Source organism: Copidosoma floridanum, unplaced genomic scaffold, assembly GCF_036245765.1.
Source record: "Copidosoma floridanum isolate Cflo_tuat_1 unplaced genomic scaffold, Cflo_Japanese_pri ptg000021l, whole genome shotgun sequence".
Classification (NCBI taxonomy): Eukaryota; Metazoa; Arthropoda; class Insecta; order Hymenoptera; family Encyrtidae; genus Copidosoma; species Copidosoma floridanum.
The window spans coordinates 14027862-14048008 of NW_028321898.1; the positions used below are offsets into that span (position 1 = coordinate 14027862).

Sequence of the window (20147 nt, forward strand, 5' to 3'; positions counted from 1 at the left end):
TATGGGACCTACTTGATAATCTTGATTCACTGTGGAATTGGACATAGGTCGCTTGCATATTAGAGAAGGCTGTCGTTGGTCGCCGGGATGCCCAGCTGCACGACTAACAACTCTTATTGGAGTATTTCAATATCTAAGGGCTCTGATTGGCTGTCCTGTCTACTATAATAGGTGAGATCTTAGGTGACTATCTCAAGCCAAACTCACCTGAAATTTTCTACAAAATATCCTTACTAAAAAAAAATTAAAAATCAATTTTAGAGTATTCGAAGCTGTCCCGAGAGAATTACTGGCATCATATAGTCACCTGAGATCTCACCTGATGGTCGTAGATACGGTGGAGTCTTCATTGATCCCGTAAATTAGCCGGGCCAGGGGATCACTAATTAGTCTTTTATCTCTGTCACTCTCCTATCAGTCCAATTTTGTCAGTCACCATCCTCACAAAACAAAACAAAAATTTCTTATGCTTGATATAGACAATTAAATAGTAGGTACAAAGTATTTCTGTACTAAAAAGAAGAGAAAAAGCATTTTTCAATAACTAAACCATTTAATTCAACAAAAAAAACAAGGCCAATAAAATTATATTGTAAACTGTTATTAGAATGCAAAAATAGAAATTAAAAGCCTAGAACAGATTAGTTTGGTCAAGAAAATATTTTAATTTTTCACACCACAAGATACATTCCAACAGATTATATTAGCAAAGCTATTTATTTTTGAACGGTACAATATTTTGATTCCTCTACAAGGAAGTTAAGCAAACAATAGTTCAATAATTTTGGTCAACACTTGATAAAGACTCTCGTCACATCAATTAAATGATAAGTAGACTAATAATTAATTGTTAATACGTACTTTATTTCTTATAAAAACATTTCGGCCGTTTCGGTATCGCAGTACCTCTTTCAGACGTACAAGTTTTGTTATACATAAATCAGAAGGAAGTACTGTGATACCGAAACGGCCATAACGTTTTCACAAAAAATGAAATAAAATTTGATAGTTTAGTAGTTGTCTCCTCATCATTTTATTATGAAATAAACAAGATAGAGTGAAAAGAACCAATGTTATTACCTTAAAATTAACTATTTCTTTTCAAATAACTATACCATCTTACAATGAAGCTTTCACTGCAATTTGCAGCTCTTGAAGCAGTTACGTAAAAAGTTGAAAACAAAATAAATCTAGTTATACATCTTTAATTCACCACTGTAACAATTTACCAAAAGATTCTACAAAGAAAAAATATATTTATTTACATAGAAACGCTAGTATGCCCGTTGACCCGATTCATTCAATTTTTTCTCTTTTTACGTATGTAATAGCAGCTGCAGGCACTTACAAAAATGTTTTTAACTAAATTACAGTTCTGAATTTGTCATTACAGAAACTTACTCATTAAAAAAGATCAACATAGACGCTGACTCTACTACTGTATACAATACAAAGTGTAGTGTCTCAGTAAAAACATCTTTAAATTTCTCTCAGAACATAGTCAAAACAAAATATCTTTAACTAATGAGAAATGGAAAAAACGTAATGAAGTCACAAAATTATTTTAGTATACATCCATACAACTCGGTTCATTGTTGGAAGAAGCATTCAATGTTTGCAGCGCTTGTGAATGCATTTTTAGAATCTATTAAACAATTTTAACCAGAATGCATTAAACAACACTGCATTATCTTTGAAAAATATATGACAAAATTTTACAGTCTTTTCATAACATTGACATTAATGTAAGCCCAACCATAATTTAGTCAACTATACGAGTACATAACTTATTATATCGATATTTTGAACAGATGTACAGTTTTATACGTAATTTAAACAGTCTTCAAAAATAAAGCATTGGAAAAACTGTACTTAAAATTTTTGTACATTAATTCAAAGGTTTTGACTTGTAAATGCCAAAATCAATCAACACTTTTCAATTGGTATCAAGTGCGTTTCAGCATAGAAAAGACGTATAGTGGTCAAATATTGCAAAAAACGTTTAGTAACATTGTAACTTAATATTTTTCTCACACAATACGAATATCACTGTGATATAAAATATTACTTGCCTATTTGAGTAGCAGTTTTTGAAAACTTTTATTATTATTATTATTATTATTATTATTATTATTATTATTATTATTATTATAATCAACTTTGCTTTTTAAACGACACAGTTTTAATCCAGTATTAAATTAATACACTCTAACGCGAACGTACGCACACACACACACACACACGCACATACAATGATACATGCCTAAATAATTAAGTTAAAAACTTTACTATAGTTTTTGTACAATATTTTATAATTCAATAAGTATAAGCATTTGTTAGAATTTCATTTTTCAATTCAAAAAGTTGTTTAAAAACAAATCTTTCTTTTTGAGATTCTTATCCGTAATAATAATACGTGGTCAATGCCATTGATTTTCATTTCATTTCAGTAACATAGAATGTCCAATAAGTTTCAAAGAGCAGAAACACTTACTGTAGTAAGTATTGTAATTTTCAAGTCAGATTTTTTCTAAAGCAGACCATGTTTTTAAATATTTTAAAGTAATAAGCCTAGATTATCTGTCGAAAGCGTATGTTTTTAACAATAGTGTATACAGTTTTTCAAATTTCACATAGCATTAAAGATAGATTTTGTATAGGAAATTTAATTTTCAAGATGTTTTCTTTCATTTTCAATATAAAATTCTAAAAAGATTTTCAGTCATAAAGTTGAGTTGAGTTTGCGCAACATTTAAATTCATTGTACTGTATTTAACTGTAATAATAAATTTTTGCAATTGAAAACTAAACGACTACCAAAAGTAATTTAGTCTCATTATCCTGATAAAAAAATTTTCAAAACATTTTTAGAGAAAATCTTTAACCAAATATAATTGGTCCCATGCAATCGTAGAATCAATTACTTTACAATGTTATCAAGACTGTAAGTCTATGATGAAATCTTATACTGTAACTATTATGTCTCTAATTATTTTGGCTATAAAATTACCAAACTTTCTGAAGTCTTGAAAATTTTTCCAAATAAATTTTGAACAAAGAAATCATATGTAAGTGTATAAAATACACTGTAAAGTTTTAAATCAAAGATAAATATATTAAATATCACAATGCATGACTGGTTAGGGACATTACATTGATCTGTCGTACGAAATTTTCAATTTTTAGATGGTAAATCGTCTTTTTTATAAACTGTTTAAAAAGTTAATATATACAATATGAGCTCTTTCTACTACACATACGCTGTAAATATTATATCAAAACCAAGAATAGTGTTGTACAGAAACGAAGCGGGAAAACCATGTAATACAACGATTAATTGAACATTGTGAATGAAAAGTTCTTTTATCTTTTTTAGTGGTGTTAATGGGATGGAATATACCGACCTTCATAATGCAATTTACCTCACCGGCAAAAGTAGTATCTTTTAATATTTTTATTTAAACAGTGTAAAATTTAGAAAAATCCAAAATTATATGCTCTTGATAGGATTTTTGGTGTAATAATAGTAAGTTAGCTAGCAGAAAAAATTGTTTTGTGTGGCGCAAGAATTTGTTTCAGCTATTAACGTATAAAGTCCGAACTTAGTGTTAACATTCAATAAAGCGCTTGAGATCTTGAATTTTATTACATTTAGTAAAGTTTAAATACAACTAAAAAAATATATTTTACCGGTGAAGTAAATCACTTCAGTAAGGGTACATCTTTTAGATTCCCTTACAGTAAACAAAGGTAGACTTGTCACTTGAGCAAACTTTATATCATAAGTCCTCAAAACTATGTACATTAAATATCACTGTGGAAACACAAGCTCCTTTACGAAGCTCGTATAAATATTAACTATCTCGGTTAGGATGTTTGGCAAGAAATTTTCGAGGCCAAGGCAAAGGCCATTCATATTGTCGTGGAACAGTCCCACCTATGTTTCTCTCAAAATATCTGAACAAGGGGAACCACCAATGTCGAGCCAAAAAGTTATTTGGGCCGTATTGCTGCAATTATAAATAAGTGTCATTAAGATAAGCATGATAACTCCTGAAACTTAGGAAAATGAGAATGACATTAGCAAAGACATAAAAACGAGTTACAACTACTTTTAATATAAGGAAACAATTTGCAGATAAGACATACCTTAAGTAGTGCATTGTTTGCCAATGTGTGATACATATTCCACAATCTAGTTGTAACATAATATGCTATTAAAACATCAACAGTATAATGGCCATGAGATATCAATAGCATGATAACTCCAACAACTGCAGATATTCCAGCTAGCCAATGCACTGGATAACACTTTTTCGGAGAATCTGTAGTATATACACATTGAGAACTAATGTTAGTTTTATGCAACAATTTTTTAAAGACTAATGTATTAATAAATTGTACATTACATTCTTGAATGATTAGATAGCTGAGTACAAGCACAACAGTGTGCCCACTGTAGATGTAGTCTCCACAATAAGTGTGCTTGCCATTAATTGATAATCCAAAACCAGAAATGAGTTGGAGAACTCGCTTTGTTATTAGAAGAGGACTTGTGCTATTTTCTTTGGGACTACAGTGATATGTTTTACTGACCACCGGAAGAACGGTGACGTACATCGTGATGCTTCTCATGAAGTACAACAACCCCATTAATAAAAATATTCTTCGTAAAACAATGTACCTGCAACGTGAATAATAAATGATTGGACTTTTGTACACTGTGTTCTCCTACAAAATAAAATCACTACGAAAATTATTACCGGTGTTTGTGAAATATTACAAATACCATTGCTGAATTAGACACTATGATGATAATAATTTCCGATACGGCAAGAGCCCAATCTTGTGCTTCAACATTATCAAGGACTACATCTGGAAGAGGACCATACACATTGCGATCAGGTACACGTTCATGAACTACAGCTAAGGAAGTTGTGGTCAGTATGAAGTTTGCAGTCATAAAGATGAATGCTATAAATACAAAAGATAATTATCAAATCAGTTAAACTTTTTTTTAACAGCACCTCAAACGTGATTAATAACATTACAAACCAAGAACTGTTTTTCCTTTTTCTTTGGGAAATCTTGGCTCTTCTCTGAGTGGAATTGGTATTTCAATTTTTATTTCACTCCCAGAGCCATTAGGTATTCCTGGATGGCGGGTATGACCTATACTGTTTATTTTATCGTCTCTTTCTTCTTCAAAATAGTCTGATTCTGAAGCAACCCCACTCCATTTGTCTTTACTCTTAATTGATGTACATGGAAGTAAAGGTTGTCTCTGGTAAATATCACTTGATTGCGCCATTCCACTACTAGTGCCATCAACAGCTGCTTCAGTGTCTCTGTCGTGTCCACTATCTCTTCCTGGTGGCTTGTCAAAACTTCCGTAATCACTGTGAAGACTTGTAGCTTTGGGATCCAATACCATTCTAACAAATAATTGTTGATGTATTGTAAATGATCAAATTTATATATTCTTATATTTTGGCAGCAAAACTGAGATAATGTTTAATTTACTCTTTGTAATAGCAAGTCTATAAAATTTTTTAGAGTTATGTCGTTATAAAAAAAAAAAAAAAAAAAAGTCTTTAGTCTAAAAAAAATTTATTTATATAACTTTAGAGCTATATAAATACACTTTTTTAATTACCTCAAGTTCTATATTCTTTGTTTCTGTACATATTTTACGTTCATTTGTTGTTAGTGGATAATTAAAAGTAGTTTACAAAGCTTTTTATTGATTATTGCAACAGTATAAACATGAATTGCTTACTTTATTTCTAATTGTTAAATTTGTCAGTACCTGAATCACGTTAAGTAGATAAAAATAAATGATCAAATATTTCAGATTAGGAAGAAATGGAGAAGAATGAATGAAAACTAATTTTATAAAGAAGTTTATTATATTAATCAACAGGCAAAATTTTTGTACATAAAAACGTGTGAAAGAATCCCTAGAATAAAGGATATTTATTAATTATGCAATAATGAGCACTGGACTGAAGAAAAAAATTTTGTGTGCCATAAACATTTTAAATAATAAAAGACATAAAAGCAGTTTTGCTGGTAACTTATTAGAAAATAAGAGTTTTTCCTACTAAAATCCAATAGTGAATAAATAAAAACATGTGTTAACATTATTAAATAAACACTTAATAAACAATTAAAATGATCAATAGAATTGACTTAATCACCTAAAAAAACTATTACTGTAGTGAGGAAAAACAAGCTGTGAATCACAGAATGACTCATTCATTTGTAATTCCATGAATGATAATAAGTGAGTTACATCATTTGTTTAAATAGCGTTTGCATTAGTAAACGAATTCTTGAAAAATTTGTAACCTCCAGTGTTAATCCATATTTATAAATTTAGTATGTAAAAACAGTATTATTGATGTATTTCTTTTGTAATAACAACAAAATAACAAATGTCATACTTAAAAAAATGAGCTTAAAAAATTATGAATTCATTGTTATAGTAAATGAAATGTAAAAGTTGAAATAGTTAAAAATAAATGTGACATATAATTATAATGTACAAAGGCAAGGCATAAGTTAGTAATTAAATTAAATTAACGTTGTGATGAGAATATTTTACAGAAGTGGAACAATAATTTAAAACTTAAAATAATAGAAAAATTAGAAACGAGTAAGATATGTTATTTTAACAGACATATTATCACAATGTAGGTAAAAAAATAACAAAATATTTGACATACAGTATTGTAGAAGTTGCTGAAACATGCTATTACTTACTCTACTGTAACAGCCCGACAAGTAATAGCATGCTGAGGCAAAAATTTAATCATCAGCCACTGGATTATTAAAGTAGAATGCAAGATTATTGTGGATATAAGTTGTTGTAGAAATACATTGTAGTGGGTCATGTTTCAAAGAACTCTTTAGTATACTGAGTAGAAAAACATGCTTGGTTATAATTCTTGATAAGATTTGTTCACAGAGGAAGTGAGCCTCATGCAAATACAACCAACATTCACTTGAATAGCTTAGTGATAAATAATGCTAACTACTTATGCAAAAACACAATCCGTCGTGAGCAGCTTTTTTCCATCCCAACAGTCTTGTATACCTAGAAAGACGTAGGTGTTGCTTTGAATGATTATGAACACTGATAAAGTGACAATACAATGAACAGTTCGTTGCAACGGAGATATGCAAATGGGCTGAAGCATATACCGCGTAGGTGGTACGGACTACGGGGGTGGAGGTGGAGGATAAAGGAGGTGTAAGGAGGGCGGGCAACTATGTAAGCCACTATAGGCAAGGTAGAGATATAGCTAGTATATCATCGGGTTACACTCGCGCAACAAGGAGGAAATATATTTTCATAAATAGGTAATATATAACAGCAGAGCTAGCGAAATATGTATTAATTATTGCAAGTCATACACGGAAATCTCTGTATTTATGTGAATATTTATAGCAGCGTGAGTGTACATATAATGTACATTTTAAGTATATATGGTATATACACCTTGAATGTGTAAATAATGCGACTTGTGAGATCGAGTAATCGAGTTACTAAACTTGCGACTTGTGAGTGTAGAACATGTAAGTAAAATAAAACAGGCACTATAAGTAGGCAGTACAGCCGGTGGACGGACGTACCCACTAGACACAACAGTGACTGACTGCACACAAGACACAACAGTGACTGACAACTCACTACTGGTACTGACTACCTACTGACGTACTAAGTTACGAAAAGTATTAAGTACTTGTATAGCTACTCAGGTAACGTGCAAACGTGAACGTGAACTGTGTGAAGAAAGTATGGGTATTAAGTATGCAGATTTGCGTCGATGGTATCGATGCCAGTATACTTATCATAGGTAGCTGGTAGATATTACCTAGGTACTGACTATTATTCCTGCTAGGAGTGTTGAGTGCTGAGACTGGTGGTGTAGGGTGTAGGTAATTAATTATCCTGTAAAAGTGAATATTTTATTGGCTGCTACCACAGTGCAAGATATAGGTGGTCGCATTGTCTATATATTACCAAAGCAAATTTTTGTCAACATTTTGTGTTACTTCAGCTTTCTCACAGCAGGTGTCGCATGGGAGCCGAGGACTAAAGGTCCGAGCACACGAGCGCCTGGAGCCAGAAAACACATTGAATGGCAGAAATAGAAATAATAAATGCAATTGTAAAATTGTATTAATTGATTCAAATATAAATCAATTAAAATGGGCCACAAATGTCGCGTGAAAGACTGTAAAAGTAACTCAACATTATTTAGTGCTCCAAAAAATAACGTAAGTCTGTTAACATCGTAGAGCAAGGTTACTTAAGTAGCTTGTGGAGTCATTCTAAAAAAAAAAGTTATATTTGTGATAAACATTCCACTGAGAACAACAGGAGTCATTTCGATTTCTGTGGCACTGAGCTGTACTGCTGTACATAGATATATTTTTGTATCGGATAGTAGAGGACAGACAGATTAGGGGCCACATAAATCGTAATCATGCTTTTATTCTACATTAACTTGTACACATAGTGTTTTGCTTATTAAAAACACATACTTACTGCCAAATTTACAAAATTGTTCATTGCCAATGGCAGAATTGGTAAACATAAAAACCCGTGGAGGGATGTATTACCTATGTCATTAACGATTTACATGACTTGCTGAAAAATACAGAAAAGTATTTTGTTGAACACATGAGAAAATTATAAAAATTACATATACATATTCATCCCTGATACATACATATAAAGCAACTACTGAAAGCATCATCCTAAATTATATTTTCAAGTTCGCTGGTAATGAATATAAAGAGCAAATGTTTGCAAATATTTTAAATTATCACGTTTCCATGAAATTGAGGCAATGGGAAAAGGTATTCAGTACATAAATAACGACATTTTAAATGTAAATACAGTACTCACGAAGTTCAACCATCGTGAGTACCCAACTATTTTTTTTAATTTTTTTTTTATTTTTTTTTATTCGTTTTTCAAGTTTTTGTTTAGTGAACTATATGAATACAGTACTAACGTTCATTAGAGCTTCGTTCTTCCTATACGGGTCTGGCGACCCCTTGTTACCTGAGAAATTGTGTTGTTATACTCATGTCATGTTTAAAGAACTTATTTCTTACCGTGGATCCCATGACATATTTCTCCCCCCTGGTTTGTTGTTTTAATTCCCTTTACATTTTATTAATTTATTTAATTTTTTGTTTTCATTTCTTAATTAATTTTATTTCATTTAATTTCCTTTTTTTTCATATTTCATTTCTTTTTTTTTCATATTTAATTTCGTTACTTTTTTTTTTTTTTTTTAGATGTATTATTTAGAAAACAAATACACAATTTATCATGAATTGAATGTATTATCAGTGAATGCATATAAAAATGGAATATTATAGTTACGAACCACACGATAAGGACAAGAAACCGAGTTTGTACAGTCAGCAGCGCTCATAGCAGAGTGGGTAAGGTACTGGACTCATATGCAGAAGGTCGAGGGTTTAAATCTCTATTGGAAGGGTTTTTTTTTTTTTTTTTTTTTAGAATTGAAAAAGAAAAAAAATTCAAAGTCAAATAAAAATTATTGTGTGAAAATAAAATTAAAATTTGTTTAAAAATTAATTGCTTGGGAGTGTGAGGGGGAATGGTGGGTAAAGGTGTGCAGAAGAGTAACATGGCACGGTTGGCGGATATACATATATAGTGGGGAGAGGGGAAGTGTGTGAGTGGGACAGGGTAGGGGGGGAAACTTGAGAGGAAGAGACTTCGGGCAAACCACTTCCGTTTCAAAAAATCTGTCGGTTTTAAAATTCCAGCCCCCCGAGTACGCGACGTAAAGAACTTTGTTCTACAAACTTAGTTAACTTGTTACTATTTATATATTTTATCGTACAGCACTTAAACAACTCTTTTTTAAGCAAATGATACTTTTTCTAGTATGGGGATGGTGAGACCTCGCAAACTGAACTCAGGTAGCGCTACCGGTACTAAGACTCAAACCAATGAGATGTGAGAACGGTTTGTGCACGAAAGTACACATATATTTTGACGCCTTGTACGAAAACCAGCCCAATTTAGATTTTCCATGCTATTTTGAATGAAAAAATCTAAACTGAGGTTTTCGTACGAGGCGTTGATATTGTAAGGAGCCGACTCCGAAATGTCGACCCAAATGCACATATGTATGATACATGTATAGATATACGACCTTGTCGCAACATCAATAATGATAATATAGCGCTACCAAGCATACCGACCTCAAGAGTCATAAGCAGTGTGCTCCAAAATTGAAATCTTTTATAGCAAAGTAATAATAACCATAACACTAATTATAATGACAAGAAAAACAATAAAATAATATAAAGCAGATGATTCTAGAAGATATCAATTAATATAAAAGGCTATGCAAAAAGCTCCCTATAATTACAAATATTTTGGACCTTTGGGAGACGATACTTTACATGTTTCAGAAGGAATCGTCATTATAAGCTCCGACTCAGTCACCTTCCTACACACGCTTTCCAGCAAGGCCATAAGCTCTCATACAAGCACTGACTCTTTCGCATTCTTGCACGAAGCCATAATCCTCACACAAGCTTTGACTCATGAAGCCATAAACCCTCATGCGAGCTCCTACTTATTCGCATTCCTTCACGAACCTTCCAAGAAGCTCGCATGCAAACCCTGACGCATTCACTTTTCCTTCGCTATACCCGCATCCCAAGGCAATCACGCAGGTTGACTCAACTCCGCACCCAGCCTACCCAAGTCAACAAGGTGCGGCCCACACCCCAAAGCAGTCACGCAAGCTTGCAGGTTGACGCATACATCCCAGGGCCCCACTACGATCTGCAGCTTTTCTCCGCTTAGCCAGGGTAGTCCGAAAGTCAAAAACGGTTTCCTAGGTCTAGGTGGATAACCTAGATATCATATCCACGAGCTCTTGGAGACGAGCTTTCCATCAAGGGACCTAACGGCTGTACAAGCACCAGGAGGTTACAACCACCTAGAGACCAACTTCCAGAGCGACAGAGACCTTCCTGACCGTGGCCTGGCACTTTCGTGCCTCACCGGGTAATGAACCAACCCTAACAACGCCATCTGCTGGACGAACAACTCCACTAATAACTTCGTGCTCTATGCTAGTTATGAGGATGGCAAAACATTCGTGACCTAGTTAAAGAAATCTTAGATGGCGCTACCGTACTAAGATTCTAGCCAAGAGATCAAAAACATTTAGTATGACAACAGCAGACGTCTAAATGTTATCAATTAGTTGTTATTAGCTGATGTTTGTTTGCTGACAACTGATAACAATACGATGTCTTATCGATAATAATTAGGCGTCAATTTGACATCTTGCCGATGTAGTTTTGATAACTTCAGTAGATATCAGCTGACGGTTCAATGATGTCGTATAGATGTCTTATTGTCACCCTAATGTTTTGTGGGAATAAGATGTAAGAACGGTTTGCATGTGCACGAAAGTACAATTGTCACCTCAATGTTTTGTGGGTATTTATGTGCACCGCAGACTACATATTGTTAACATTGAGGTGACAACCGACACTGTCTGTTTTGATGATAACATCTATAGTTATCTAAAAGATATCAATTAGTTATCTAGAGTACAGTTATCGAAAAATGATGTCTTGTAGTTGTCTTTTAACAGACGTCTACACGATAACTTTAGAAGGCAACTTAGTGTTATCTTTTTTACTGGTATCATTTTGAAGCGTTGTCAAAATGTTATCGAAAAAATTATTTTTAAAGTTATGTCCACGTTATCGAAAGAAAAGATGCCTTATAGTTGTCTCATAAAAGACGTCTATGTGATAACTTTTAAAGACAACTTAGAATTATATTTTTTGACCGATATCTTTTTTAAGTGTTGTCAAAATGTTATCGAAAAAACAATTTTGGAGTTAGCATATTTAATGTAGAAAATGATAACATTACGATAACTTACGATAAATAAAAATGATATCAATATTTTTATCTTATTCAGACATCATTATGATAAAGCCGGTGCCGCCGGTGCGATTGGTTGCGGTATATATATATATAGGAGGTGCACGGTTCTTATATATTTTACGTGGATTATAACCTCCTTCTTTCTTGCATCAGCTGTCAAGCAGGCCACATCGGATCCCGTTCGCTTTTTGTCCAGCTCTCTTCGTCAGAGGCATCATCAAAAGGTTGTGTCATTTGTTTCAATAATCTATACTTAATCTTTTATTAATTTTTGTGCTCTCTGCTCTTCTTCTTTCAACTCAAAAGTGGAATTAGTAAATTTTGATAGAGACCTTCTATTAAATCAAAATTTGTCATCTCAATTTGCAAGTATTTGGTTTGTTTACAAATTACCTAGTTCTAGTTTAAGCATTTATAACTAAAAAACATTGAATATTTTTCTTTAGGAAAACAAAATTTTAAGCCTGGGAGAAATAAGTTTATCTAATACTATATAAATAAGATTATGCCCACCATTATAACATAAACTGTGTCGTCAACTAACTTGGTACGGTTTTCATGGAACTCTTGCTGTAAAGGATCTCCATTTTTCATCGATAATCATAAGTATGTATTTTGATTCTGAAAACTTATGTATTTTTTAAAATTTATAGAGTAGAACATCTGACAGGCGGAAAAAAAAGAGGAGTCAATCAACAGCCTATGTTGTAATTAATTTTCTAATTGTGCTCAAACCAGTAATTCTTAAGTATGACATAAGTAAAAAGTATTTTGTAATCGTAAAAAAACAATTATAAAAAATACACTTTTAAAAATATCTATTATAATGAAGGCATCGTGCAATTCAAAGAACTACAGATACCTTTGAATTTAATGAATTGATTGATTAATTTATAATTTAAAGGCCATTATTCAAATGAATTATAAATTTATTCAATTTAAAGGTATCTGTGGTTCTTTGAGTTGCGTAAATGCTACTTCTATTATTTAATACTATTTAAACGATACCCTCAAGATATCATTTAATTTACACAGCAGATATCTGTAAGATATCATTGAATTTAGCACCACAGATATCTAAAAGACATCCTTAATTCTTGCTCTAAAGACATCCATAAGAGATCAAAAACATTTAGTATGACAACAGCAGACGTCTAAATGTTATCAATTAGTTTTCATTAGCTGATGTTTGTTTGCTGACAACTGATAACAATACGATGTCTTATCGATAATAATTAGGCGTCAATTTGACATCTTGCCGATGTCGTTTTGATAACTTCAGTAGATATCAGCTGACGGTTCAATGATGTCGTATAGATGTCTTATTGTCACCCTAATGTTTTGTGGATACACATCGTCGCCACCCAGAAAACATAGTGTTGACTTTAAGATAACTTTGGAGTATCTCAAAATGATAAATGATATCTTTTGGTGTTATCGATACGACAGCTCATAGATGTAAAAATGATATCATATGTCCATCGTCAGAATATCGTATAGATATCAGTTATCGTTGCAACTAATATCGTTGTTGTTATCGTATAGATATCCTCAAGCTATCTGCGATTTTCATTATATTTTATCGAAAGTTTATCTATCTAACGACAGCGCATAGATATCATTTCAAGATATCATTAAGGTATCATTTTATCAATTAGGAATGACATCTTACAAATGCCATAGAAATGGAGAAAAGGAATTTTAAAGCAAAAAAACTTTACATTTAATTATATGCTTCTTTTCATTGATTCCTAACAATCAATGAAAAGAAGCATATAATTAAATGTTAAGTTTCTTTTTGCCCACTATTCTATAAATGACCAAAAAATTTACTTTACAAAACAGCAATTTATTTTATCAAAATTCATGCAAACATAATTGAGTTTGACTAACATTTTTTGTACTCGTGATCTGTACTTAAATATATTAACGCATATAATATTTAATATGACATCTTTGGATTCTTAATACTAATACAAAACTAGTAATACAGTTTTTACCACTCATAACTTTCACTCTTTCTTAATAATAATAATTATTATTAAACTTTAATCAAGTAAGTTATGACTGCCAGAATTTTTGACAGTCTCTAAAAAACAGCCTTTAAAAAAAATAAAATTCAAAACGCTTTAATTGTTAACATACTGACGTTTCAGCTTCTTTTTCAAACGATCAAACGGGCGAGACGCCCAGTGAGACATCCAGTCTTTTATTTTTTCTTTAACTTCCGACTCCGATGACCTAATGGTGCTTCTGACTGCACCTGACGTTAATATCTTTCTTAATAATAATTATTAAACTTAAATTAAACAAGTTATGACTGCCAGAATTTTTGACAGTCTCTAAAAAACAGCCTTTAAAAAAAATAAAATTCAAAACGCTTTAATTGTTAACATACTGACGTTTCAGCTTCTTTTTCAAACGATCAAACGGGCGAGACGCCCAGTGAGACATCCAGTCTTTTATTTTTTCTTTAACTTCCGACTCCGATGACCTAATGGTGCTTCTGACTGCACCTGACGTTAATATCTTTCTTAATAATAATTATTAAACTTAAATTAAACAAGTTATGACTGCCAGAATTTTTGTCAGTCTCTAAAAAACAGCCTTAAAAAGAAATAAAATTCAAAACGCTTTAATTGTTAACATACTGACGTTTCAGCTTTCTTTTTCAAACGATCAGATGGACGTCTCATCCTGTCTTTAATTTTTTCTTTAACTTCTTACTCCGATGACTTGATGATACTTCTGACAGCACCTGCCGTAAATGTCAAAATAGTTATAAAGGTTGAAAATTAATATAAATAAAGTAGAATTTAAAGTATACTCACATATAACAACTTTTGGAAAATTCATCTCCTTTACTTTGAGTGTGTCGTGTGACCCAATCCATGTAATTTTTTTGCATAGGTCATCGTAAATAAGAGTTTTCATCATGTTCCCTACTGTATCTGATAATTTTTTGCCACCAAATTTTTTCTGATTTGGCATTGTCGAAAAAAACAAGTTTTATAAAGAATTACAAGTACCAAAATCAATCAAATATCATTAGTTCACTATTATTACTATTATTGTTATTATTATCATTGACACTTACCAAATAAATTTTATATCGTTTTATCAACGGCAATTGTCCACAATATTATACTCACGTACGTGCAGCACGTGTCATGAACAAAAGAAAAAGGTTATAAATTTAATTACTGGAATCTCACTTGATGTTATCGTTCGTTTATCCTCAATAAACATCTCTTAGATAACTTATTCAGTTAACTAAGTGCTATATATTTTCAGACAAAATGATGTCATCTTGTAGATATCTCTGTAGTGTTGTCATATCTTTACCATTAAAAGAAAACATTTTAATAACTTTTTACAGACATCTTTGAGACATCGATTAATAAAATTTTAAAGTTAACATTATAATATCCATGGAATGTTATCATAGTAACATCATTTTATCGACACCATAAATGATACATATCATTAAGGCATCTCTAAAACCGATATCGTAAAGTTAACTTTACAAAAATATTATATTGACAACATTAATTACGATATTCTCATAAATGATGATTGTTTGATGACATTTTGTAGATGCCTTTTGAATGTCATACAAAGTTAACTTTAAATTAACTTTTTCATGATAACAGTTTCTGAAATATCTATAAGGCGCCGCCAAGATATCTATTAAAGTTATCTACTAAAGCGACACTGTCGTTGTCTCTTGAGTGGTTTCTGGGCATGAACAAAGACCATGCCCTCTACTTCGAAGCCTAGTCGAAGACTATGCTCTTTTCTGGAGTCTGGACGAAAATTATATGCTTTTTTACTCTAGCTTGAACGAATAGTATGCCCTTTTGGAATCCCGGATAAAAACTACTTTTTTTTGGAGTTCGATCGAAAACTATACCTTTTTGTTTAATCCGGTCGAAAACTATGCCATTTTGGGATCCTGAATGAAGACTATATACCGCTTTCCTGAGTTCGCACGAAGGCTATGTCCTTTTTTTCTTGTCCGGGTAAAGACTTCCATTTTTTCCAAGTCTGGACGAAGATGTTGACCATGATGTAAAAATATAAGGTGTGGCGTTGTGCATCCATTTTGATTGACCAATCAGGAACGCTTCCATCGCGCCGCCATGTCTGTCTGCGAATTTTAAAAGCTTTTAAAGTACAAAGCATTTTAACATCAAGAAAATCGTGAAACAATATATATTTTTATTTTAATATTTTAATTACAGTTGTTTCAGTGATGAAACGTACAACTTGTGAGTCTCAGTCAAAAATTTATAGCTATTAATATGCCTATAATTTATAGCTATAATTATAGCTATAACTACCTATAAAACAGCTATAATAATATACATAATTCAGCTATAAATTACAGCTGTAAATTTTTCACAAATAATAAATAAAAATTAATTTAAAATCAGATTTTTTCAACATATATCGATCAGTACAGATGGTATCATCCGTATGATAACAGTAAAACTGGGGGCCTGAAGTATTTTTGAATAAGTAGAAAAAAAAAAAAAAAAAAATCATATACAATTTCAAGTTTTTTAAAAATTGTTTAAAAATACTTTAGGCCCTCAGTTTTACAGTTATCACACGGATGATACCGTCAGTACTGATCGATATATGTTGAAAAAATCTGAGTTTAAACTCATTTTTATTCAAAATTTGTGAAAAGATTATAGCTGTAATTTATAGCTATATTTATAGCTGAGTCTTATACATTATTATAGCTGTTTTATAGGTAGTTATAGCTATAATTTACAGGTATAATTATAGCTATAAATTTTTAACTGAGGTATTCGTACAGAAAAACTGACTAAATAAGTAATCATTCATCAATTGACGTACATGTATATTCATACGTATGTCTATATCTATGTATCGGTGGCATTTCTTGAGAGCAGCGTGTAGATAAATTTTTTCTGAAGTTAACCCCGTTGAAATTAATTTTTTAGGGCAAATAGCTTTTAAATGAGAGGCGATTGAAAATACGTTCCAAACTACCTCAAAACTAATGAGGTTAGAAGGGTATGGCGCGCCCGCATGATCTCAGGACGTTGCCACATTGTCATTGAGCTTATTTGGTAAGCAGTGAGAACTGTACACATGGGTATATCCATGTGCGCACGTACGAGCGTCTGCTATACTATACTGCTGGTAATTTGAAGGTTGGATGTTACAAGATAAATATTGTCTGCTCCTTATGCTGTCATGTTTTGGAGCCATGCATCAGATGTAATTGCATGAATATTTCAAGGATAACATGTCAAATCATGTAACAACAAGAGTGTAATGGGATTAACGTATCACCTACTAATAATCATAACAGCTAGTAAAATTTCATTGCAAATATTATAACGATAATTTTTAAATGTGATAATTTCAACTGAGTATTAGTATCCTTTTTTAGATCAATAAACTCATATCTTAAACATTTTATCACAAACAGAAGTTTTATGAGCTGATCAAGTCGAGACTAACACAAATTTTAAGATAATTAGTAAAAGTAAACAAACATCGTCATGTACATGTGTACTTAAACATCAGAGATAGAGGTATAGCGTCTATGGTAGAGAGATTGGCTTAGCGGCTTAGCACTCGTATCGAACAGCATGCGCCTACGAGAAGAGGACAGAGATTAGTAGAGAGATTGCTGACTGGCATATATATATATATATTTATATATGACTGCAAGTGCAGAGTTCACTTTTGGCCACTGTTTCGAGCGCTTCGTCGCGGCCAAGCGGTCGAACCAGGCGCACATATTTTTTTGAAGTGAAAACTTCTTATGGCGCGTTGGGCACTTTTGTGGGTGAGCATTTTCAGCCGTTCTGGCGACAGACGAGATTTTACACAGATATACTCCGCGTGTATTCTTATAATATATGTATACTGTACGCGCTCTACTTGGCGCGAGAATTCAAATTCAAAATCGTATGATTTTTTCAGCAGACAGTAAGGCGCAGAAATTCAAATTCGAAAGAAATCTTTATATGTATTGGCTAATTAATGCCTAAAAGTATTGGATCATGTTGTATGATTATAGAGATCAAGAGGTCGTCTATAAGAGAGAAAAAAGGTGTTTCGTCCCGAGAGCACGCCAGGACTCATCAGTAAGGCTGATGACGTGCTCCCTGCCTTAGACACAGAAGAGGTGTGGGCTTAGAGTGACTCGATCGCGCTTATATATGAATCGTGCGAGAATTTCGCCGCTTGACGGGAGCGAATATCAGGGGCTTCGTCATCTGGCGAGTAGAGCCTGAAGCGCGAGAAATGTGAGACGCCACATGATTACACACATAAATAGTATACCAAGAATTCTTTCGAATTTGATTTTCTGCGCCTACTGTCTGTTGAAAAAATCATACGATTTTGAATTCGAATTCTCGCGCGAAGTAGTTCTCGGTGGGATCCAGTCAGCGGCGCTATGTGTGATCAAGCATGAACTGTGAGCGTGAAATAATGCCCCGAACAGAAATTGAGTTCAGGCACTGAACAGGTCCTGGACAGGTGCCTGAGCTGCCTGCGCAGAACCTGCTCAGGCATTAATGGAGTTTTATCCAACGATATGCACAGGACCTGCTCAGGCTCCTGCACAGGCAGCCTTCGCTTAGGCAACCTGGACAAATATAATCTAGTCCTGAACTGACTTTTACACAATAAAATAGTAAGGTTATGTTACATAGAAAAATGTTTTTAAACAGAGAAGTTGATTTCAGTAAAGTTTCATGGGATACAGGTAAGCTGGGAATGTGATATTTCAATATTTTTAAAAGTTTATCCATGTGGCTATTTGCAATAAAATACTCTCTTTTCCATTTCCGAAGTTGTACATTCAAATCACGAACTTCATCAATATTGACACTTGTTTGTTTTTTTTTTCTTACACTGTCATTAGTTGTGTTTAATTCTTCAAAAATTTCTAGCTGAATATCGCTCTAAATTTCTTGCTTATCAAACTGTAGAGCTGAGTTTTTACTAATATTATCTGTAAGTTTAGCTTTTTTTTCATTATTTCCATTAAATCTGTATGGTTTTCTTTTTTTCGAAAGTATTCTTTGACGAATAATTTACATTCTATATTTATTTCGCGTCTTTCGTCGAGAACAATGGTTTTGCTCTATTTTACATTATTGAAAAAAAGGTTAAGACTATATATATATACATATACTGTAGTAGCAGACAGTTGATTTTTTTTTTTTTCTTACGCTGTCATTAGTTGTGTTTGATTCTTCAAAAATTTCTTGCTGAATATCGCTCTAAATTTCTTGCTTATCAAACTGTACAGCTGAGTTTTTACTTATATTTTCTGTAAGTTTAGCTTTTTTTTCATTATTTCCATTAAATCTGTGTGGTTTTCTTTTTTCCGAAATTTTTCTTTTACGAATAATTTACATTCTATATTTATTTCGCGTCTTTCGTCGAGAATAATGATTTTGATCCAATTTAGATTAATTGAGAAAAGGGTTAAGACTATACTGTAGTAGCAGACAGTTGATGTCAGTTCAGGCAAGGCACCGGACCTGTTCAGGAACTGTGCACAGCTTGACCTCACATATACATAAAATGCCTATCTTGCCTGCGCAGGACCTGCACAGGCAGTCAGGCAAGCTACGGCACATTTCTATTCGGAGCTCAGACCAACGCTGATACGCAGTCTTTGCATGGGCATTCGTTCGTGCCCTCGTGACAGACGAGATTGAGAGTTTTTTATATTTATTTTAAAAATGAATATTAAACGAAAAATTTATTTATTTAAATGTTTCATTTAACTTGTGTTGCTGTTATGGTATTGTGTTAAAAAAATTGATAATTTTTGTATTTACTATTTACTAATATATACTCATTTAAATAAAACCACTTCCTTCGAATATAGTTTCTATATTATTATACTTCATGTCCATTCAAAAAGTGCCCACATTGCGTTGATAACCTTGATTTTTTATGTACAATTTCTCATGTCGCGAGCGCACCTAAAAATGCTCACCCAAAAAAGTGCCCAACGCGCCATAAGTTCAAGTTTTCACTTCTGCCTGCACTCCCGGAGTGCTACTTGTACTTGGTTTTTATTTGAGAAGCGTGGAGGGTATATACCAGGTGTGTGCCAACAGATTCGCGCGGAAATGGGCATGTAGGTACATACTTTGGA

At 32.6% G+C, this 20147-nt stretch overlaps 1 protein-coding gene across 8 annotated transcripts; it reads right to left on the reverse strand.

Annotated features, from left to right (window-relative positions):
* Positions 1-580: 580 nt before the first annotated feature.
* Positions 581-7958, reverse strand: LOC106638545 (phosphatidylcholine:ceramide cholinephosphotransferase 1). Of its 8 annotated transcripts, none has more exons than XM_089594417.1 (7): positions 7505-7712; positions 7041-7099; positions 5056-5435; positions 4764-4974; positions 4410-4684; positions 4150-4325; positions 581-4010 (listed from the first exon to the last, which is right to left on the reverse strand). In XM_089594417.1, the coding sequence occupies exons 2-7, from the start codon at positions 7079-7081 to the stop codon at positions 3855-3857; spliced, it is 1239 nt and encodes a 412-aa protein (XP_089450543.1). In that variant the 5' UTR covers positions 7082-7099; positions 7505-7712; the 3' UTR covers positions 581-3854. The 8 variants fall into 8 exon arrangements, with proteins under 8 accessions (XP_089450543.1, XP_014207277.2, XP_014207273.2 ...); XM_014351791.2 differs by lacking the exon at positions 7505-7712 and adding an exon at positions 6766-6919 and having other exon boundaries at positions 7041-7454; XM_014351787.2 differs by lacking the exons at positions 7041-7099; positions 7505-7712 and adding an exon at positions 7881-7958.
* Positions 7959-20147: the final 12189 nt, after the last annotated feature.

What these genes read in the sequence shown, in the direction of transcription:
- LOC106638545 (XM_014351791.2), bottom strand. Translation starts at nt 6,896, where the DNA reads ATGACCCACTACAATGTATTTCTACAACAACTTATATCCACAATAATC. An exon ending in CTATCTAATCATTCAAGAAT is followed by an intron (nt 4,326 to 4,409) that starts GTAATGTACAAT and finishes TATATACTACAG; the next exon opens with ATTCTCCGAAAAAGTGTTAT. An exon ending in CAAACAATGCACTACTTAAG is followed by an intron (nt 4,011 to 4,149) that starts GTATGTCTTATC and finishes TTATAATTGCAG; the next exon opens with CAATACGGCCCAAATAACTT.